This window comes from Motacilla alba, chromosome 10, assembly GCF_015832195.1.
Source record: "Motacilla alba alba isolate MOTALB_02 chromosome 10, Motacilla_alba_V1.0_pri, whole genome shotgun sequence".
Classification (NCBI taxonomy): domain Eukaryota; kingdom Metazoa; phylum Chordata; class Aves; order Passeriformes; family Motacillidae; genus Motacilla; species Motacilla alba.
Genome location: NC_052025.1, coordinates 5,121,625 through 5,144,368, shown reverse-complemented (window position 1 = coordinate 5,144,368; position 22,744 = coordinate 5,121,625). Strand labels below are relative to the sequence as shown.

Below are 22,744 nucleotides of genomic sequence, written 5' to 3'. Positions count from 1 at the left end.
GATCCTCTTGCACTTGCTGGTCTAGCATCAGGACAAGCCGGGCTGTCATTTCCCGTGTCTGTAACACAGCCTCAGTCATTTTCCTTCTGCTAAAATAAGCTGCTGTAACACTTAGTCCATGCTTTCCAGCTCTGGTCTATTTATGTTTAAGGGCAGGTGTGATTAACTGAGCAGTTACTTCACCCATGACTACCTCTTCCCAAAAATACTTTTTTCCCCAAGAATTAGACACAAGGACTTGGAGCTGTAGCTTTTATTTTAAAAAAGTAAGGCTTTCTCTCATGCTAAGCAAAATCAAAATTCGATTGGGTTTTGCAGATCAGTATGAATGCTTTTATCATACTAAAAAATAACAATAGGACAGTAGCAGTCTCTTGACATGGCTACAACAGATTTACTGAAGCATCTGAGTCAAGACATTTAAACTGGACAGTCATAAATATGAATTTCTTGGTCATCACCAACTGACACAATTTTGGACCCACTTCCATTGTATTTCACTCCCCAAACCTGTAAATAAGACAGATGCAAGTTTATTCAGAGAGGACAAAGAAAAAGAATCTTTGTGGCAGTAATATTTAATTTGAGGAGTAGAGGAAAGATTATTGAAAAGTCACCTAATCAGAACTGGTGTAGTTCTGGCTTCTGCCTCGTCAGCAGCTAAGGCTGTGGAAGCAGAGCAGGACGCTGCCCTCTAGGAGCCTGACGAGCTCCTACAGCCGCTGCCCCTGCCTGGCTTACACTAGCCAGAGATCCTCGGTCAGGGCTGAAAAGTGCTTGCCCCAGTTTGCATAAATAACCCAAGCATTTTCACTCTTGCCCATCCTGCAGCCCTTTCTGAAAATCGTATTTCACAGTGCAGGAAAGGAAGAGAGGAAGTATTTGTCATGCAGATGGGGCTTATGTCAGACTGAAGAATGACTGGGTTTATCCCTTAGCTCTTTCAGAGAACCATTTACCTAACAGTGCAAACCTTAGAAAAATTCAGGTCACTCTGATCTAAGGCAGTGATACAAGCTCTTGCTTGACACCCATCTCCCTCAGAATGGCATCAGGAAGGGTGAAGGCTACCCAGCACAAGAATGTGGTACACCCATGAATGGTGTGTTGACAGCAGTGTGTTTTGGGTAATCTCGTACACTATTTTAGTACCCAAACCCAGCATTCCCAGTAACTAACACATCTCTCTTTGCCACAGACTGAATGAGATCATACTCAATAGCTAAAACAACAGGGGAAATCAAGTCCCACTTGGTACTTCAATATTAAAACCCCCACAACTATAAGTAACTAAAAAGAAGGTTACCAGCAAGAAAGTACTACAGAAGAAAACATTCAAGTAAAATCTGGAAGAATAGCCTTTGTTTCTTGCTCAGTGGTCCATTAAAATATAACATTGTTCTGTTTATCACCTAACATTTGGACAAAGAGTAAATGGGTAGAAACCTCACTCCTTCCCTCACAGGTAGCCATCACTGAACAATAAATTAAAAACCCACAGTATTGCAGACACTGAAGGAGGAAAAGCTCCCCAAGTTTCCAGGCTGCTTTCAAGCATCTATTTAAGTAATTCCATCCTTTTAAATAAGTATTTCCACCCTTACACATGCACGTGCTGTGTTAGAAATAAGTAAAACCAGAGAAAAGGTAACAAATAGAGTCAGGTGAGACTTAGGCCACTCAGGATTGCCTTTATTTGGGCCTGAAAAATGTTATTAACTTGAAAGAGATCAGCTTATACACCTGGGAGTACTAGTTCAATATTAAGTGCTAAATAACCACAACTTCTAAAATTTCATTATAGCAGGCTAAAGCTGCATTACTGCAAGCCTGGAGCTGCAGCACCAAGGTGAAGCACAAATGTGCACAGCTACACAAGCTTTCCTGGGAACATGGTGACTCGGGGAATAGCAGCCATACCTGATCTTGGTGGTCAAAAAAAGTATGGACACAGGTCCTCGTTCCAGCATCCCAGACCTTCACACTTTTATCAGATGAACTGAAAGAAAAATAGTACTGATTAATGTTTAAATTAATATATTGACTAAAGTTAGTTTTTAACTAACTAATGCAAACATTAAAGGGCCTCATATGGTAGACATAAGAAACCGTCTTTCACCCATCAAATACAGGGATGAAGTAGCAAAGGACTGCATCTTCTGCCAGGTTCCACTACCTTTAAAATAAATTTACTGTTCCAACACCTGCAACGTGAAAATGAAGGCTCCCATTTTGGCCAAAAAATTCTTTGAGGCAAGTTCTTTGTATAAGGAAATTCCTGTTACATACACTTGGTCTCCCAGTAGATTAATGTACTACTAGTTTAGGTTGTAATTCTTGATTCAACAGCAATTTTCAGCTATTTAGAATCAAACTGCCATTCTCTTAGGTGAGGTGGTTTTCACTTGACAGGAACTACACTCTGTCAAATGCTCTCACTACAGCTGGTATCACATCACAGATTGGCTCTAGCCTTTAAATTTTATGTTATTTCATTACAGGTCCCACTGCAATTTGTACATATTTTAAAATTTTTTTTTCAGTAATCATAAACAATTAAAAATCCTCAATACCTGGAAACAAAATGGGTATCATCGGGACAAAATGCTACATTTAAAACCCAGGATCCGTGACCACTTAATGTGCCAGCCAAGTTTGCATGTTGCCTGTGGAAAGAACACATTAGCATTTGCTTTGTGAATTCCAGGGAAAAAGCAACAGGAATATACTCTAGCTAGTGCAATCAAGAATGGTTCAATGGATGGTGACCTCTGGACATTTGTTCATCCAAGCTGAACTGGTGTTACAGCAGATTCTGTTTTTCCATTTCAAATAGTTAACATAAAAAGAAGTCACTAAGAAGATGGACTGGAGGACAAAGAGTTTCACCAAAGCCAAAGCAATGCAGGTTTAGGGGGTGAAGACCACTGAAGCAGGGCCATTTCCTGCCCAGGGTCTTCCAAGGTATTGCAAGATGCGAGAAATAGGTCATAAATATAACACAAGCTCACAGGACGGATACACAGAAGAATTAGCTTACTGCCTACAGGCAAATGTGAGGAAAGTAATTTGTTCTCAATTCACATCTTTCTTCTACCTCTAAACTTCCAAAAACTATCTAAGGATGTAGTATTTTATGATTTAAGATTATTTATTACATAAAAAGTCACCAAATGCTGAACGGAATTCTGGAGAGCCGAGGGTTTGATCTACGTTTCACAGTATCAGCCTCTCTAAGCAGTTGCTGTCCTGCCAGCAGGGCTGGCAGTCCCCACTCACACGTCGTAGATTTTGATGTAGCCGTCGTCGGAGGCGGTGACGAGTAACTGGGAGTCAGGGGAGAAGGTCAGCGAGCGGATGGGCATGGCGTGGCCTGCAGGGACACAGAGCAGCACTGGCACTCCTCTCCCTGACACAGCCCCCAGAAGCTACGCCACAACAGCACTGCCTGCTCAGAGACAGCAGCCTCTGAAGCCTCTTTCTCTCCAGAGGCTTCTTCCCACGACAGAAAACGGAAACAGACAGCAATTCTCTGCTGTGAATGTTAAGGCATGTCTGCAACACAAAGAGTATCTAGTTTCTCTCAGCTGTGGATCTCTATTAGAAACCATGTCATATTTTATGGTATGATTGCATATTTAAGTGGTTGGGGTTTTGGTTACAACTGGGCAGAAACTGCATGAACGTTAAAAGCCCATTTATCTGTTAGAAAAAATGCATGTATTCTACAACTGAACATAAAATGTTCAGTTACTTTTTAGACCGGCAAAAAATTGCTTTAGAACAAATAACATAAGAAAAAGAAAAACCACGTGCAGGGCAGCACAAATTTGGCTGGGCTGCATTCCCTTGTACTTTTCTGCAATACAAGGAGCTCCAATTTAAGAATTTAGTTAAGCATTACTGACTGTATCTTTTAAAAAGGCATTTATGATGCAAGCCTGGATTTACAGGTTGCCTCTAATCTTTTAAGTAGTTTAGGTTAGAGCACACTAAATAACTAAATACTGTCTAATGGACAAATATGTCAGTTCAGTTCTGCCATGGTTGTTGTAGCTTATTCTGACTTGCATTATATCCTCTAATTTTGTCAGAAATGAGGTCAGAATTAGGTACTGCAAATAACCAAACCATACCTTCTAGCGTATGCAGAAGTTTTCCAGTCGCAATATCAAAAATATTGATAATGCCATCTATTGCTCCACTGGCCAAGTATTTTCCATCTGGACTCTGTAATAAAACACAAAAAGTGTGATTCAACATCTGTGTGTATTTATTCTGTGTAAGCCCTGACATTCCCTTGGCAACTTTTCACAAATAGTGATCTATGCAAGATACCAGGGCTCCAAAAAGCCTGAAAACTATAAACAAGATCCAAATATATTTTCCAGATGTGCAGGGGGAAATGTCACACAATTTGTGTTTGGAACTATGGCTGTCACCTAGTATTATTGTAGAGATAAACTGATAGATGGAAACAAAAATACCTATTTACAACATATTACAGCAATAGCAATTTTTCATAAGGAATTATCAATTGTGCTTCTTACATATGCAATGCTAAGGATGAACTTTCCTCTGGTGTCTAGAGAATATTCTTTCTTTCCAGTTTCAACACCGAAAATATTTACTTTCCCCACGTGACTTCCTGTTGCAAGGTACTGGGAATCAGGTGAAAAAGCCAGGGACCAAGCATCAACTGTATTAAAAAATAGAAACCAGTTAGCTGGATCCTGTTCCTGGTTCTTAACTCAACAGTGTCAGTTCTGTATGCATCTGTTTAGACGTGGAACTCTCCAAGAGTGCACAAGCTCATCAAGTTACCCCTTCTGTGTAACTAATGGAGCCTATCTTGAGCTATTTACTTTTTTACATTTAGTAAAAGATTACATTTCTAGTAAGACCCCAACCTTATGAGACCCTCGTGTAACAATAAATTTAGAATTTAAAACTGCATCAGTTAACTCAAAATTATTACTTTTTTTTCTGGTACCAAAAGATTGAAACTACTGAAAAAAGCAACACAAGTTTGTAGCAAAGCACAGAAGATGCAGGAGAAATGCAGATATACAAATGTAACACAGATAACATTCCTGCAACTGAATGTAAAAACTAATCATTTTTCAACATTTTCAATGTATTTATCTGGCACAATATAATTCACAGGTTTTTTCCTAAAAGTTAAATATTAATTGCCTAAAACACTGCAAGATTGTTCTTGAATTCGTGAGTTCCAGTGGACTCACAAAATACTTGGAATAAGACCTTAGAATTCCTGGTTGGAGAACATCAGCATTGTTACCATTGATAGCTGTTTTGACTCGCTTGCTCAGGATTGGACATGCTGGATAAAAAAGGATCACACGCGCAGCTCAAATTCTCTGCAGTGTTATGAAGGACCTGCAGAGCTCCTTTGTAAATCCATCTGAATAAGCACTTGAATTATTTCTTCCAAATATCCCTTTACCAATACATGTCTAAGAGCAGCTGGTTTCCATTCTGCTTTATGCGTTCAGCAAAAAGCCTACTATGTGTACCTGAGAAAGCACAAGCAGTGTGTAAAAATAAATGTCAAATTGTCTGATGCTGCTTTGTGCTTTTTTCATAAAACCTTTAAGACTTCTGCAAATACAGGAAAGATTAAACCCCCCAAAGCCCTAAATCCCCTCATGTACCCCAATCCCCCAGTATTTGCCAGGAAGAGTCACACTGTTCCCCTGCAGAGCCAGCTCAGCACTGTGTCTTACCAGGACCAGCATCTATGGACTTGATCTGCTTGCCAGTCTCCAAGTCCCAGAGGCGGATGTGGGCGTCCAGGGAGCTGGAGGCTGCAATGGCACCCGTGTGGCTGATGTCCACAGACACCACCCCCAGCTGGTGACCCTCCAGAGTCCACTGCAGATCCAGCTTCTCATCGTTCCTTCCGTGCAAGCAAAGAGAAGCCTCGCTGGAAACAGCTGGGGGTGCTGGACATGCCCAGCCTCACACAAAACACACAATCCACATTCCTCCCTTTGCTCAACACAAGGCAATCCCAGTCCTCCCATGAAATGTCAAGGGCTACACACAAACTCTCTGTACTTAAAGAACCGACGAATCAATAATTTGCCATATTCCTGCCAAGCAGGTACTTCATCCTAAGTTTGGAAGCCATCCCACCAAAAAATGTCCATCACACACCAGTCTGTGGGTGCTCACAGAGCTGACCCGTGAGCTCAGCACAAAGTACCAAGACTGACACTTCACAGTCACCCACCCAAGCTAAACCTACCACTGAAGAGAAGCACATCCTTCACACTGCTTTGCCTAAGAGACAGTAACTGCAAAAGCACACTTCCATAAGGGTTATCAGGATCTTTTTTTCATTAAAAAAGGAAGATGTCATTTCCTCTTTCTCACTATTCCCATTATTTGTTTCACAATACACATCTCCAAATGCACTGTCTCATCAAAAGATGCATCTCTCATTCTTTGGTTTAGAAGTACATTAAGTATTCTCTGAAATGCATTTTCAAAAGGATTCTCTTTTTTTTTGAAATGAAAGCACACCAGAATGCCACCACTCCAAGAGAAAGCACACACCAATGGAGATAAACTTGCTCAAAGAAGCAGCTCTGCGTGCCGTTCTTCTAACATCCCTGCAGACTGTGGAAATTCAAGGCTGCTCCACACAGACCACTTCCAAGGCCTAACACAGATTAATATGAGGCACTTACCACTTCCAGACCTTTACCAGATCATCCAAAGAGCCAGAGATCACTGTTTCAGAACCATCATTTTTATTTTTGCCCCAAGCAACTGACCAAATGGCATCATCGTGAGCTAAAAGAGAATATAAGCACATTAATTAAAAAATAAGTATTTTCTTTTGATACAAGACCACAACTGGTTTTGGCTAGCTGAGCTGCAATGTTGGCAATAGACCCTGCCCTGCTCCTCAGGTCTATTGAGTGCTCTGAGAGCCTTGTCACTGTCTTCTTTGTTCCAAAATATGCAATGTGTTTTGTGACCAGCGTCACTGCTGAAAAAGCAGCACAGCTACCTCTGAGTTACTCACATTTATGCCTAATATAAACATAACCAGGTCGCCTCCCCCGGATACCTGCCATTATCAACTTTACATCATCCCAGCACACCAACGTTGCTTAATACCCGTTAGCGTTTGCTCACCTTGCTCTTGCTTGAAGAGAATACCGTACTAGAAAGAAAAAAATAATTCATATTACACATGAGCAGCCTATACACACATATATACACATACACACACCTCAAGCCAGCTATTAGCTGAGCTAACGCTGTGTTTTTTAATTACCTGTGTGGTCATGTCTTTCTGAAAACAATCCCGACGGGATCGCGCCGAGAGGAGCCGGACACAGCTCCCGCCGCCGTCGCGCCTCGATGACCTCAGGAAGCACCGAGAGCGCCGCTCCCCGCGCCCGCCGGCTCCGCGCCCTCTGCCGCCGCCCTGTGGCCGGGAGGCTCGGGCGGGCGCGTCCCGCCGGCGGCAACGGCCCCGCGTCCCGACCCTCAGCGCCCTCGGGGACAGCGGGACCGAGCCCCCGGCGACAGTGGGACCGAGCCCCTGCCCCCCGTCCCGATCCTCAGCGCCCTCGGGGACAGCGGAACCGAGCCCCGGCCCCGCGTCCCGCAGTTGCGCCCCACAGTTTGCATCTCCATCGCCGCCTCTCACTCGTCCCCTCCCGCTCCCCCTCAGGACAGCCGGGCGCGGGGCCGGCGCTATGGCTGTCGAAGCCCTCAGAGGTTCGGTGTGTGCCAGCGGTGCCCGCGGTGCCGCGATGGCAGTGACGGTGAAAGCTGTGGGACGCGCCGGGGACTGAGGGGAGCGTTGATGTGTGGGGCGCTCCTGACGGAAGGCTGGGCTGGCTGCCGCTTGTCTGAGGTGTGGAGGAGGCAAGGGGCCGGCTGAGCGCAGCGCTGACCGACCCCGCGCTCCTGGGGCTGCAGCACTGCCCGTGGCTCTCACCGCGGCACAGAAGGCTTTCGCTTCACAGAGTCACAGAATCACAGAGTCGTTAAGGTTGGAAGGGACCTGCAAGATGATCAAATCCAGCCTAAGGTGACCACCTTGTCCACCAGGCCAGAGCACGGAGTGCCACACCTGATCATTTCTTGAACGCTTCAGGGATGGTGACTCCACCGCCTCCCTGCGCAGCTCATTCCAATGCCTGGCCACCTTTTCTGGGAAGAAATTCTTCCTGATGTCCAGCCTGAACCTCCTTTGACACAACTTGTGGCTGTTTCCTCTGGTCACGTCACTTGTTTCCTGGGAGAAGAGCCTGATCCTCACCTAGCTACACCCTTCTGTCAGGGAGTTACAGAGTGAGAAGGGCCCCCCGAGCCTCCTCCAGGGTGAGCCCCGACAAGGCCCTCAGCCACTCCTTGTGCTCCAGAAAGTAAGTTTCCCTGCTAATCATCTGTGTCAGATAAAAAACAAACAAAAAACCCAAACAAACAACAAAAAAAACCAAACCAAACAAACAAAAAAAAAAAGTAAAAAAAAAGTATGAGTTTTCTTTTGGAAGCTGAAGTTCCTCAAGCTGCTGTCTCTGTTTGAGTTAGAAGTGCAAAAAATGTCAGAATTTAAGTTCAGGAGAATTAATCAGATTCCCTGAGGCTTAAAACTAAAGACAAAGGATCAGTGGTCCTTCACAGCTCGTAATCAGTTTTCATATGTACACAAAGCTCTTTGAGATCAATAGAACTTGTCTGAGTAAGCAGAGTAACAACCAAAAGAGGAATTCTGAATGTGTCTTAACACAGTTCTGCAGTCAAGAATGAAAATCTGGGTAAAACTCTTACACATAATTACAGACTTTTACATATAATTACAGAATCCTTAGTTCTCTGATTAGGTTGAGCTTTGAGAAGATTTTGAGGCATACAGCTTTAATATCTTGAATTTCAGAAATCCTCATTTTCTCGTTTGTAATGACACAATGGTAAACATTCTCCAAAAGTAAAAGAAGTTATTCTATTTCTTGCCAGAGTTCTTCTAAGAATTCTGCCATTTAAATGTGCACTTAAAATGTACTACTTTCACCTTATGTTCAAATAATCATGCTTGGTCTTGCAGTTCTGTATAGAGTACTGCAGGACTGTAACATAATCTTTGACAGACAAAGTGTTTCTAATCCCTCCAGAGGTTTCAAAGTTCTCTCTGTGCACTGGTATTTGCTCTGTACAGTGAACACCTTAGGCCTTCATGGGGAAAGATTGTTCCTGTTCTCCTGTGAGAGGGCAGAGTGAGATTGTGGGTTATTTCCTACATCACTTTTGGCACAAATCTGTATTTGATAGAGTGAAAGCTGATTAGATGCTGCTTTGGTGCATCAAGAGGATAATCTGAAGCAAAGTGTGCCTCATGTTTGATTTACAGATAAATTGCCTCTGTGGAATAGTAACTGAGAGCAGGTTTCTGTGTGTCTGTCCTTGTTGTCAAGCGCTGTGTCAGTACGGGTATTGCAGCCCTAATCACAACAATGCCTTGGGACTGCCTCTGGGTTCAAAAAACAGCTTTTAAACCAGTGTTACAGGGAGGAAACCTGACATTAAAACCATTGTGATCACCCTCATGTTGTGCTTACACATAGAAGTGAATCAGGTCATGACTTTGGATGCCACATGAACATTGCAAAAGGCACTTCTCAGCCCAAAGTTCAGTTGCAGAGAACACATTGAGAGCAAGACAATTTAAAAACACAGCCTGAGTGCCATTGTGGCCTGCTACTACAGTCGCAGTTCAGATCAGCGTTCACAGTTCAACACCAGCCTCACACACAAGACGAATGCCAAGTAAGCCTTAATTCATTAAGGTTGTGAAGACACACGAACTTCATAAAACAGGAAGGCTCAATAATTACCTGGGAGCTCCAGCTCTGCAGGTACATGAGCACGGCAGCATTCAAGTACCAGACGTGTCAGCTTCTCTCCCTGCTCCACACTAAATAATTCATTTGCTAGTGGGTTTGAGGAAGATGAGAATGGTATTTAAGCTATGTGGTGGTGTTTGCCAAAGTGAATAACACAGTAATATGCATTTTTGTGGTTACTAATGTTGGGGCATGTCAGTTTAGAAAAGTGACTGTGTATTACAACTGTGCCTGCAGAGAGCTGGATTCAATTCCAGGCTTCTTTCAGGACTGATCCATCAGTTTTGGGTTTGTTTTTCCATCTTAGGGTTCAGTGTAGGATTGGTTACCCACAGGTGCTGCAGAAACAAAGGCCGACTTGTGACAGAGCGTGGAGCCTGTGTGCAGATTTATATTTATATATATATTTTTATATATATACATATATGTGTATGTATACCATCTCCCTGTTGTGGGGCAACAGCAGCAAGAGCATCTCCATCCTCTTTCCAGGAAGTTGCATTTACAGTCAGACATTAATCATTTCACATCCTTCTGTGTCTGGGGACTCTGAACAGTTGTGGCAGGAGCAAAGAATCCTCTGCTTCTGCTGCTTGCTGTGTCCCTAGGAAATCATTAAGGGACTGTGCTCCTGGGAGTGAATTGGAATGGCATTTGCACTGTTTGCTCATTCATTTCAGATCTCTGGCTGCTCCACCAAGTCACTCAGAGTATCTACAGCTTTTTGTATAGCATGTGTCAGTATTGCAGTGCATTAGCATTGGGGCCATTGAGGCAAAAGAGCCACAGAAAATTGAGTCTTAATACAGTTTTCAGTTCCGCTTTTGAAACAAGTCCAGTTCCTTGCATGCAGATTTGATGAACTTTCAGCTTTTGTTGGTTTTTCTCTGCTCACTTATTTCTTTGTTATATCTTTCTGTCAGCTGCTGTCCCCTTTCTTTCCTTTTCTTGCAACTTCATATACTTTTTCACTGATAGGTTTCTCTTTGATGGTCCCAAGCAGCTGAATTGGGATCTGGAGTCAAGTATAAACTTTCCTGAAGTTTGAAGAGTTTCAAACAAAAGCTTTGCTTTAAAAAAGCTCTTGTCTTATTTTGAAAAACATCCATTGTAAGGACACTGCACGTTGCGAGTGGTGGCACCAGACCCAGCCATCACACCTTATAGGATATAGAGTTGGAACTACAGTCACAACTGTAGTCCAAGGGCTGGCCAAAACAGGGAAATGATATAATGGAAAAGCTCTTCTTCAAGAATCTGAAACCAAGACCAAATATTAATGACATTCTTGCCCTATGAGTTAAGGAAGGATCATTATCCCATTTCACAGATGGGTGAAATCTGAAGCAAGGTGACGAATTTAGTCAGTGGTAGATTGAGGAATGGAACCCGTTTCTCAGCCTCTTGGTATGTGCTCTAGCTCAGTGTGTACCTACACACTGACATTGCTTTAAGTTTGCATTGAAATACTGAAATATTGAAATACATTGTTTTGCTAAAGAGAAAGGAAGTATTTCAATGTATTTGTTCAACAAGCAAGGAAAAGTACTTGGGACAGAAAAAAATGAAAAGGAAAATCAAAACTGCCAGACACTCAGCCTAACAGGAATGAGAATAGTACTTAGCACTTGCAGGAACAAACCTTTCTCTGGCTGGCACTATGCAGTTCCAGCCCAAGGTGTCCTGGTGGGCTTCTGGTCAGGGGAAAGCTTAGCCTGGAGAGTAATTTCATTCAGAATGGATCAGGTTCCTTTGGAGTGGATAAAGTGGACAGTGAGAGCAGAGTGAATGAGAAGCTGCTTTCAGGAAGAAAAGAAGAAAATTAAACCATTAATGAAACAAATAAATCCTAAAAACTGACTGTCTTCCCCATGGAAGGAACCTCATCCCCACTGTCATCTGCAGAGAAGCCAGAATGGTCAGATGTAATTACAGGCCTTTTAACCTCCTGCTCTTGGCATGTATAGGTCAAAGAGAACCTTTCAGAGTACAGTTGTTTTGAAAGGAATAATAAAATAAGCAAAAAAAGAGCAAAAGCCATTGTTCTTCATGAGAGATTTTGTAAAGAAAAATCGGTCTGTGCTTGATGATAACTGAACCCAGAGGGTTTTTTCTACCTATCTTCTCTTTCTCACAGTGAAAAGACTTCAGTTCTTCATTCATTTATTTACTTTATCAGAATTATAATATTTTATTCCTTATTTTATTCTCTCACACAGCTTTCTTTTTTTAAGGAGCAAGAGGTGGATCAGAGAGAGTTTCTCAGACCTTAACATGAGCCTGAAATGTTGGATATATAGAATATATAGTTGCGTATAGAATGCAACTACGATAAAAGAAACATCTGGTGCTCATTTGTCAGGGTTGAAATAAGGCCCTTTAAAACATCTTGCATGTAGTTGGGACTGACTTACAGAAGGCACAAAGTTTCAACTCATACATCAAGTCTAGCAGTAAAACTTTTTTCCCCAGGATGATGAATTTCACATGTTTTACCAAAATTAATGTATGTCCCTTGCTATTGTGGCTTCAGATATATATGACAGCTGAGGATGACCTAATGACCTTATGCACCAAAACTGAACCACTTGAGCTCTAGGAAAACACTTTTGGCTGTCAATTAATAATTGGCTGTTTAGTTGTGAGTTACTAAGTATTGACCACATAATCTAAGGCTCTTTTCTAAGCCTGACTGTGTCCTTTTTACTTTGGTATCCATACATAATGTATGATAGAAGGCTCTTCTGTGCCACCCTCAGCCCAGTGCTGTTCAGCCCCCAGGTGCCAGTGAATGTCTGCAGTCTCTGCCCGTGTGAAGTGAGATGCTGCTCTCACAAAGCAGGAGGAGGAAGGCATGGGGGGATGCTCTGCACTTCTCTACCCAGAATGCTGGCTCTTTTTGCATCTGGGTCACTTGAGCTTATGATGAGTGATAGTAGAGAAGACAAGAGAAAGCACCTTTTTTCTTTTTTTCTCCTTTTTCTGATCCGTAAAGATAAAGGCTTGAATAGGCTGATTAACTGGGAGACAGAGGAGGGAAGAGTTTTCCTTCATCTCCTGTGTAACATTCTCTGCTATTTACAATTTACTATTTACAATTTACAATTCACTAAGGATGAAATGAAGGCACCATGGATCCAGTCTCTGGATATGTTATTTGCTCCACTGTAAAATGTTATTAACTTCATTCTTCTTAGAGACTCTCTTTCTAAATTGATAATCCACTTAGCTGCTAAAATTGGCTTTTAGACATTTTTTTTTGCTGGAGTGAGGATCCAGAAACTGGCCTGGCAATATGGCACCTTTGTAACATCAAGAGTCTTTTTTATATGATAAACTTTTACAGGATCAAATGTTGAGGACACAACTCTGGCTTTTTTAGAATAATTAGTAAGAAAAACCAGGAAGGAAACTCTTCATTTGTTGGCAGTAGATGCTAAGACTATTCATAATAATTAGCTCCAATACTCTCAAAAACTTTTAGTTGTGTTTACTAATTATTTGTTCCTATGTATTTTTGTGCCACCATTTGGAATATATTTACATAAATAGGTACTTAGATCTTCAGTGCTTGGTGTCCATTTGCATGGGTTGCTGGCAGATGGACTGTATGGATACACTTGGCTCAACCAGACAATTACTTTGCCACTTATCTTCATGTCACTGCCCTGCTTTGTTATTGCAGCCCTCAATGCCACTTCTGTCTTCATCAACACTGTCTCATTCATGCTGTTTGCTTTGATGACTTTGCTGGGCAACCTCTTTCGTGTCCTTGTCTCCTTGTGAGAGAGGCTTTTTCTTCTTCGGTTTGCCTGTCTGGCTCACAAACCCCTGTGAATCAAATTGATGGTATTAACCTTACGCAGAGGAGTTGTGCTGCAGGATAAATGGAAGCCAGAGGGAGAAGGACTAAGTATGGCACATCATAAAGCATTATGTTCAGCTACCTCTGGATGAGATGCTTGGCTCAAACCATACAAGTTGGTTAAACCACTGTGCTGTTGCTGGCTGTGAAAGCCCATTTTACAGTGGTGATTCAACATTCTACTCCTGCACAGCAAGACCATGTGTTCATGTCTCCTGGATTTTACTGGGTCCTGAACACATGTTCAAGTCTCTGCTGAATCGGTTCCATAAATACCTCATATAAAATGCTAGACACTTTTGTGAGTTCCCATCATAAGTACTTCATTCACATTTGACATTGTATCAGTGATGGGTGTTTCATATAATGAAAAAAAAATTCAGACGTGTAATGAGGTGATTGTTTGACTGCTTTGGTCCACCTATGTTTAGTGATGTGTTACTGACATTAGCAGAAACAAGAAACATGGCATGAGGAAATAAGAGATTTTGTATGTAAGGTAATTGTCTTCTGAGGAAATAAGAGATTTTTGTATGTAAGGTAATTGTCTTCTGGGTTCCAAGCCTTTTAAGTCAGACATAGAACCAAAAAAATAAAAAAAACCAAAAAAACCCCAGAGAGGAAAACCAATTCCTGATTTCTGTGAACTTCAGATCAATTGTGTGACTGGAGGATTGTTGCTGAGATGACATAATACTGTACTGAAATTTGGATGCTGTGATACCAGGAAATCTTCAGTTCTTTCTGTTTTCTGGGGCAAGAGAAGCTTCTCTTTTACACTTTTGATATTTGAGTTAATTTCTGAAGTGTCACCTGGAACCCTGTGCTTTTGATTTTTCAGGTTTGGTGGTTTGGAAATGCTGTCTAAAATGCAAGTGTCCCTTTGAAACTGAAGTCGCAGATTCTCAAAAACCATGTTGGGAAACTGCTGAGGAAGGGCTTGCTTGCAGAGATTGATGCATTGAAAATACTGAGAGTGCAATTCTCCCTGTGGTGTCTTGGCCCTTGAGGATAGACTCAGAGGTACTAAGTGTAAGGAACCCCTAAACGTGTTCACCATATGACATTTGACAAGTGCTAGGGAAGCGGCTTTTTCGGTGCACAGGAGTCAGTGCTTTCCGTGCTCAGCTGAAAGAGAGCCACAAATTTAAGCAGCTGCGCTGAGCTCTGTTTGCATCTGTGACCCACTTAGCTACAGCTCTTGGTGCTGCCTAATGGAGGGAAGTCATGCACATCTCAGTAATGGCACCTAGGCCAGAGCTGATCCTGCATGAAAGCAATTACACACTGACCCCTAAACTTCCGAGGTCAGGAAGGGAGCGATCTTTTAGGCCCTTGCAAGGCACCACCAAATTCCATGAAGTGCAGTCAGTAGCTCACATTTATTAGTCTTAGTGTGTTGTTTAAAGGCAGAGATTTAGCAGGTTATTGTTTGAAGTGCTACAGCCATCATAGGAATTACTGGGATATTTTGGATTTGAGTGCCACCACTGGATGTTCCTGTGACATGCGATGATCACAGTAGGAGCGTATGGGACTCGTACAAGCCCCTAACTGGCAGTTTACCAACAAAAGCTCTTTCACAGGGGTTTGAACACCAAGCAAGGTGGTAGTAAAAATATGTGAATGTTGGCCAGCATAGCATTGACTAGTCTAGTGCAAACAGACAGCACAAACTCAGTCTTAGAAAGCAGAGAACTAGAGTTTTGGCCCAGAGAGGGGACAGCAGTGGCCCTGTCTTGACTGACACTGTAAACAGGGATTTTATGAGAGTGCTCAGAAAGTGGAGGGGTTTGTCTGGCTCTGTCGCACTGCTGAACTGGGTACACACAAATGTGCTCAAGTCCTGATCCAGCACAGTATTTAAGCATACACTCAATGTTTTAGCATTGAAATACAAATATTTGGAATCATGATGTTTAAGTATTTTGCTGGTTCTCAGTCTTAATTACAGGAGATGAAGGTAGTAAAAGCCTTCTCCCATCTCCTCAGTGGAGATTGTCTCAGTGAAGGCTGTTGCACAAGTCATGAAGAATTTGTTTTAAGGAGATATTTTAGACTGATGTTTTGCCTAGGTCAGATTTGTCAGTTCCTGAGATGGGATTGCTCCTAGTAGAGTCCCCATACATTTTGATAAAAGATGTGTGTGCTATGGGGCCCTCTCTGAGAAGAGTCATTTTTCAATATAAAAGGTGCTCTATCAAACATCAGAAGAGAAAATGGAAAATTCAGCTTCACAGCTGGTGGTCTAAATATTGGCACATGATCCTCTGCAGCAGTTTTAGATTTTGAAAAGCAGCTTTTCCAGCACGTGTTTAGAACTGGAATAATTTACAATGTGAAGAAAAAACAAATTACAGATTTCTAGTGTAAGTATGAAGGACCAGTCGTCTCTTGTTTCCTTATACTTCCTGTGCCAGGTTTTGTTTTCTGAGAAACCAAGCAAGGCTCAGGAAAAGGCCTCATCTGGGAGAGAAATGCACAAAAGCTAAAGGACACTCAGTAAGGTGAGCTGGACTTTGATATCCTCTGGAGCCCTAAGCTCTGCATAGCCAGAATCTACTCATCATCCTGAGCCCGTGTGTGGCAGGGTGGTAAACCTGGCTGGCTGTTTGTCCCCAGTGCAATGGCAGCTGTTGGCCAGTGATGCTGCATTGTGGATTCACCTCTTCTGAGCAAATCACAGCAAGAAAAGCCTCTTTTCCAGAGATGGGAAGTTCTTGGGTTTATTACATGTAGTAAAAAAAATATATTATAGTAACTGCTGATAAGGTGCTGATTTAAAGACATGCAGACTGTATGTCATGGTCTCAGTGGACAGTTTTACCCTAGAGAGACTGAACAAAAGCAGAAGTGTTTTTGATTGCCTTGAGTAATGATCATCTTGAATTTGAGAGCTAGATTTCTGCCAAATGCAAATGGACAAATCCAGTTTTCAACAGCGAGCTTGCCTTTGAGGATTTACATTGTCTAGCTCCTTCAAGAAAATATCAGCTTGCTAAGTAAACACAATCCCCTTTGCTTTGCCATCTCTGCATTGCTGTCTGCACAAATTCATTTTGTTATTGCTAGTCTGTTGGGTTTTTTTTTCTTTTTGTATGAATCGGGTCACTTTCCAGTCTCCTTGCATTTAGAGGATGGTAACAATATCCAATGTGACAGTTCCCCAAATGTTTCAAGGTTTTCAAGAGGGAGGTGTGAGGCAGCAAAGGAAGGCTCTGACCTTGAAGGAATTTAATCTATTGGAAAACAGTCTCAAGTACTTCCAGGCTCTTCGTTGACTGACTTTTCAGCAAACTGCTGAAAACTTAATTGCACTGTGTTTTGATTGGTAAAGAGCTCTGGGAGGCTGTGCATAAGCAAAGGGGAAAACAAGCAGGGAGAGCTGAGATACACAGCAAGTTACTGTGGAAAAGACCATCCTGCCACGCTGATCTGAACTTTCTCGGACTGCTGCGTTGTGCAAGAAGAAAGGAAACAGCCCCTGTCTGCTTCTTTCTTTACCTGCTTCTCTGTGGTGAAATCCAGCTAGTGCCAGCCATGTAAACCTCTTTGCTGAGGCAGGAGGAGACAAACTGGGCAGTATGGGCAGGTACTGGGCTCCAGGGAACCAGAACTTTGCCACAGTTATTGGTGGAGAGGAAGGTTGGAGGGAAAGGCAGGAGGAGTGCTCTCTGCTACCCATGATATTGCTGCTTCTTGCCCTCCATGAACTGATGGTGCTGCATACATGGTGACTGGGGAATGTGTTTACCCCTTTTCCAGAGTTTCCTTCATCCCCCTCTACTCTTTCAGGTAATTACTTACAAAAGATGAGAAATCCCTGTATTTCCTAGAGGATCCTGCCCTAATGCAATCCAATCCAATCAAGACAACAACTTTTTTTTTTTTTTATTTAATATCATGCCAAACTCCTCACATGAACAGCTATAACCTTTCCTTTTTAGAGTGGCTATATTTTGTTTTCATCTCCAATGAAATCAATCTCCATGTCCTGTGTTCTGAAACATTACCTGTGTACTGAATTCTGATCAGAAGTGTTTTATCCTGTCACTGCAGTGCATTCAAGGCAAACACACACACTCAGAAAAATTATTGCCGTAGGCATAGTACTTCTGGTTTATAGTAAATAGTACTGACATTCTCTTGAAAAAATTGTTATAATTAAAAACATTGATATGAGAGGTCTGGAAATGTGGAACTGGCATCCCTTTGTACCCTATGGGAGGCTGTATGTGATAAAGGATTCGTGTGGAGTGTAAATAAAGTCTGCACCACAAGACAATAAGCATTGCAAAAAAAAAGAACTCTAAACATATACCTGAAAAAGAGAAAAAGAATAGACTTGAGGATTCAGAATGAATCCAAGGACCCCACTCTAGTAGGTGACTGTAGATTTCTTCTGGAGATCTCTGTAAGGTCAACGTCCCCTTGATGTTTCTGATTCCCCACTATTTCAAGGGAAATACATCCTGTATGTAGCTCTAGTTGTTCAGTTGTGTTTGTAGGTAGAAGTGACCTTGTAAAATTAGTGCAAAATTAATAACAGGTTGTAATTATCAAAGCATATTTGTTGAAATAAATCTCTTCTCTTACATCTCTCTGAGTAATGTAATTTCCCCCTATAATTTCAATTGGAATCACTATATTTGTTCCTGCCTTTTTTCATTAAGGCCTCACAACCAGCTGAAGTTCAAGCTAGCCAAAAAGAGCTCATTATCTTCCCTATGTTTTTCCCAGTCACTGAGGAAAACACAATATTTCAGTGTATCTCTCAGGTCTGTTTCTAGACTTGGACTTCATTTTCGACTTGCCTCTTTCCTGTGTTTTTATCTGCCTGTCTCTAAAGCCTTCAGAGATTTTCCCCGTAACATCTCTATGATAATGACAGCCACAGGGCTAAACTTTCATCCTGAGACTTGAGCATCTGCTGCTGTAATATTCTTTTCTTTTTCTCAATGATTTGGATTGTTCTATCCACAATTCTCCTGTCACAATTCTGACTCATCTGCACAGACTCGCTTCTTTTTGTAACTGTATCTGGCTAAGCATAAGCTACTTGTCTTCACTCTCAAGACAGTTCTTAGCTACAAACGCTGGCCCTTTTATCATCTGGCACTCAGTGCAATGGGTTCTGCAATAATCCTGTAACAATGGGCTGGAGTCTGCTTCTCTTTTTCATGTGCAAGAGTACATGACTCCTGAAGCAGCCTCTTTGGTTTCACTGGGCACACTTGAGAGAGTGCAGACAGCCCAGCTTGCATCTGTCGGGTAGGAAGATCTGCTCTGAATTATTATTATTATACAATAAATAATCTCCAGATGAAATAATTGGATCCCTGTCAAAATCAGTATCCTTTGAAACAGTCAAGTAACAAGAACAGATGTATCAGCATGTTAGCATGCATTAGAAATGAAGTAAATAGATGCCTGTGCATAAATGCCCCGACTGTTGTAACATCCATCAGCTCAATGGCTTGTAGCAACCAGGGTAAGAAAACTGTGAATAATTAGCATAATTAAATAAACTCAAATGCAATCAGAACTATAATACTGCACCATTAGCAAGTTTAGAAAGTTTTCAGAGACAGTTATAGACAGATTTAAAAGTGCCTTGCTCAACCTATAAGCTGATTTATTACTCTTTGATCTTTCAGTGCCCAGGGCTACCCTCTTTGCAGTTAATAGCAGTCATTCTTGGTAATGATGAAACTGTTTTAGAATAAGCATTAATGGAGACTTAATTAAATATCATTAAATAAACTAGAAATAGCTGTTGTGGTCACAGAGAAACATGCAGTCACAGAGAGATGATTGGATTTAACAGTTTCAGTGAACAAAACAGCTCCTTTCAAGGCCAAGATTTAGACTTCCCTAGAATAGCAGTTGAGATTCATTGCCATGATGAAGAATGGTGCTTCTCTGTTTTGTTTGTCTATTTGTCTAGTGTCTTTCCAAAGAGGTCTTCCTCTGTGTGTATTATGCTTTATCAGAAAGTTAGCACTTGACTGCTTTGGAGTGGATAATAACTAAAAACTTGGAGATTAATATAATTTATTTTTAAAATGTTGTAGGGTGAAAAACATGTTTTATGTATACTCTGATATAAAAAAGTACGTCTAGAACTCTGTAAGTGTTAGTAAAAAGTAGTCTTTACTACTAGTAGTTATAAATAAGTAGTTTCCTGCTTTTCCTTATCTTTCCCTAGGAGTAGATTCCCCCATTTTCAGTTGCTTTAGGAGTGTATTCATATCAATGTGCCTTTCTAAGCTTTTTGGAAAATATCCTTTGTGTATGAATGTGACATGCATTTAATGGAAGTGATAGCAAATGGCTGAATTTTCATAATGTTCCAGATAAAACAGTGCCTTTTCTTAAAAGCTTGTGTAACAGTGAAGTCACCAGATCACAGAATAGGTAAGGTTGGAAAGCACTACAGTTGGTCATCTGGTCCAACTTCCCTGCTCAGGCAGGGCCATTCTAGAGAATATTGTACAGGGTTGCATTCAGATGGTTTTTTAATATCTCCTGTGAGGGACATCAATCAGTCTCATAGATAAAGTTTTATTATTCTGTTGTGCACTGTTCTGTGTGTTAGGGAGAAATGGTGAGGAGGTGCTGTTTGCAAAAGTGTGTATATGTGAAAGACATAAATTTGGGGTTTTGTCAGATGAAGTTCTTAGATATCAGTACAGTGACATCCATTCTGGTATGAGCTAATCTTCACAGAACTGATCCATGTGGTAGAGAAATAATGATTTCCTAAAGCAGCAGATGATATTAGCATCTGCAGGGAAAGTCTGTGTTTCTGCCACATTCTTCATGCAGAGCTTTCTGCCACAGAGGTTCCTCTACAAGTGTGAAGTGCAGTAGTCTCATCTTTATTTTCTATTTTTGCCTGACCCAGAGGCTTATTCTGACATTGTACTTTAATGTGAAGATGGGGATAAAACAAAGAGTTTTAAATTTTAATTTCCAATTTTTTTTCCTTACTAAATCCAACTCTGACATCTCACTTAAAAGTGTGAGCTTGTTTTCATGCTATTGCTGAAAATAGGCACCCTAGTGAGATATAGCTGGCAGAAAACCAAATCAATTTAAAACAATGAGTTTAAAACTGAAGTAGGTGCAGCAGGGAGTCCTCCTGCAAGTCTGCAGTTTTGTTACTACTGCTCTTATTTTTTAAATGGTTTTCTCTCTGTACTGTTTATTTGGTAAAGATATAAAAGGGGATGGGGAACAACTGAATGCTGTGACACTGCTCCTGCATGCTCATGGGTGACCATAGTGAACACGCATAGTTCTGGCTAAGATTTTCCCTCCCATCTCCAAACTGAAACTAACCCTACAGGGCTGGCTTCAGAGAGGATTTGAGCAAAGCACCAGAAATTACTGGAGCCAACAGTTCACAGAGTAAACGAGTTGTAAAGAATATCAGAATAATGCTCTCTCTGCTTCTCTACATTTACAGGTATTTGCAAGAAAATCACAGACAAGTATGATTTGTTTTCTTAGTTTGTGGCACCTCTAAATTGTACCACCTTTATGTAAGCATAATACTCAGATAGGCAGTAATAAAGCATTTGACTCCTACAGTAGCACTCTTTTAAGTTGCAGACAAAGGGATGTGATTTTTCATCATAATCTCCTGATAAGATGCCAAGTATCAGTTATTTCTTTGTGTCACAAGTGAAACAATTAGCCTGGGGGAGATGCCAAGAACTTAAAAACTATTTCAATGTGTTGGTTTGTACGCCTGATGGCTTTGTGAAGTAAATGTTTCTAATACTCCCACCATCTTTCTACACATGCACATGGTGTTCTCCTCATATTCTCATCCACTGCAACATTACATGGTGCCTGGAGATCACAGAGTCAGTCCAGCACAGCTACTCCACAACAAGCAGTGGTATCATGAGTAAATGACCTTCTCTTTTCTATTGTCAGAGCCCAAGGCCAGGAAATGAAAGGTTTTAATCTATTCTGAAACGAGGTTTGCTGGCGTGCTGCTGCTGGGGAAGCAGAAATAAACAGGCTTCTGGATATAAGAGTCAGGACTGTCCTGCGCTTAACCGGTGCTATATGAGCTCTAGCTGGCCTTACACACTATTTACATTGCATTTTTGGTACACATTTTGAATCAGGACACCATGCTGTAGATCTTTTTTTCCAGTTTACTGGTGGTTTTTTTCTGAAGAGCTAAGAACTATGCCCCCCCCCAAAATCAAGTTTTTCAGATCCTGTAAGGTACTGAGGGCTTTTAGTTCTTGCCTCAGAAGGCATATATTGGGTACTACTTCAATTAGAATCCCACATAGGTAGTCAGCTGTCAGTCTGTCTTTTCAGTCTATCACTTATCCTTCCTGCTCTCGTCTCACTTTTCATTGCTATTGTGAGTCTGTTTGTATTTAACATGGTGGCCCACCTACTCTTCTTGTCACATGTAATTAGTGTCACAGCATCCACAGGAAGGAATGACATTTTGGAGCTGACTGCACAGACTGCTTCCCTCATCAAGATCATGCAATATTACTGGTCAAATACTTCACCTATTTCTTGCCTACCCTTTTCCAAGGTTGGGGACTCCATGTGAAAGGTGTGCCAGCTGAACTGGGCACGGAGGTCATTTCAGAAGTAGCAGAGAATGGCTTAAGCCACTAAAACATTACATGTATTTGTGGGGTTTCTTCCTCCCCAGAGTGACTCATGGTGGGGCACACTGTATATAGCCAGTGTCACACCCCTCACTGCCTGTGAGTATGGTATAACAAAGCCTTTAGAACTGTCAGATAAAACAGAATTTCAAACCTTTAGCCAGCAGCAAACTATGCTGTCACAGTCAGTCTAAAAACCATGGGAAGCATGTTAGAGGTTATTGTGAAAGTATATTCTGTCTAATCACAGCTATAGGCAGTGTCTTTCCCAAGCAAGAAATAAATCATCAGAATGAAGGTCCTATTTAACAGCAGAAAGTCGGGAGTTTATATGG

The 22,744-nt window shown here is 41.6% G+C and overlaps 1 protein-coding gene across 2 annotated transcripts; it reads right to left on the bottom strand.

The window, feature by feature from the left end:
- Window positions 1-238: 238 nt before the first annotated feature.
- On the bottom strand, window positions 239-7,424 carry WDR61 (WD repeat domain 61). 2 transcript variants are annotated; one of them, XM_038147665.1, is made up of 10 exons: window positions 7,313-7,423; window positions 7,171-7,198; window positions 6,717-6,822; window positions 5,748-5,920; window positions 4,551-4,699; window positions 4,137-4,230; window positions 3,280-3,373; window positions 2,574-2,666; window positions 1,921-1,999; window positions 239-510 (listed from the first exon to the last, which is right to left on the bottom strand). In XM_038147665.1, the coding sequence occupies exons 1-10, from the start codon at window positions 7,322-7,324 to the stop codon at window positions 421-423; spliced, it is 918 nt and encodes a 305-aa protein (XP_038003593.1). In that variant the 5' UTR covers window positions 7,325-7,423; the 3' UTR covers window positions 239-420. The 2 variants fall into 2 exon arrangements, with proteins under 2 accessions (XP_038003593.1, XP_038003592.1); XM_038147664.1 differs by lacking the exon at window positions 239-510 and having other exon boundaries at window positions 555-1,999; window positions 7,313-7,424.
- Window positions 7,425-22,744: the final 15,320 nt, after the last annotated feature.

Bases quoted from the DNA above. Each gene is read 5' to 3' on its own strand.
- WDR61 (XM_038147664.1), bottom strand. The intron at 4,700-5,747 runs GTAAGACACAGT...TTTTTAATACAG, and splicing joins GTCCATAGATGCTGGTCCTG to TTGATGCTTGGTCCCTGGCT. The intron at 4,231-4,550 runs GTAAGAAGCACA...GTTTTATTACAG, and splicing joins TCATCCTTAGCATTGCATAT to AGTCCAGATGGAAAATACTT.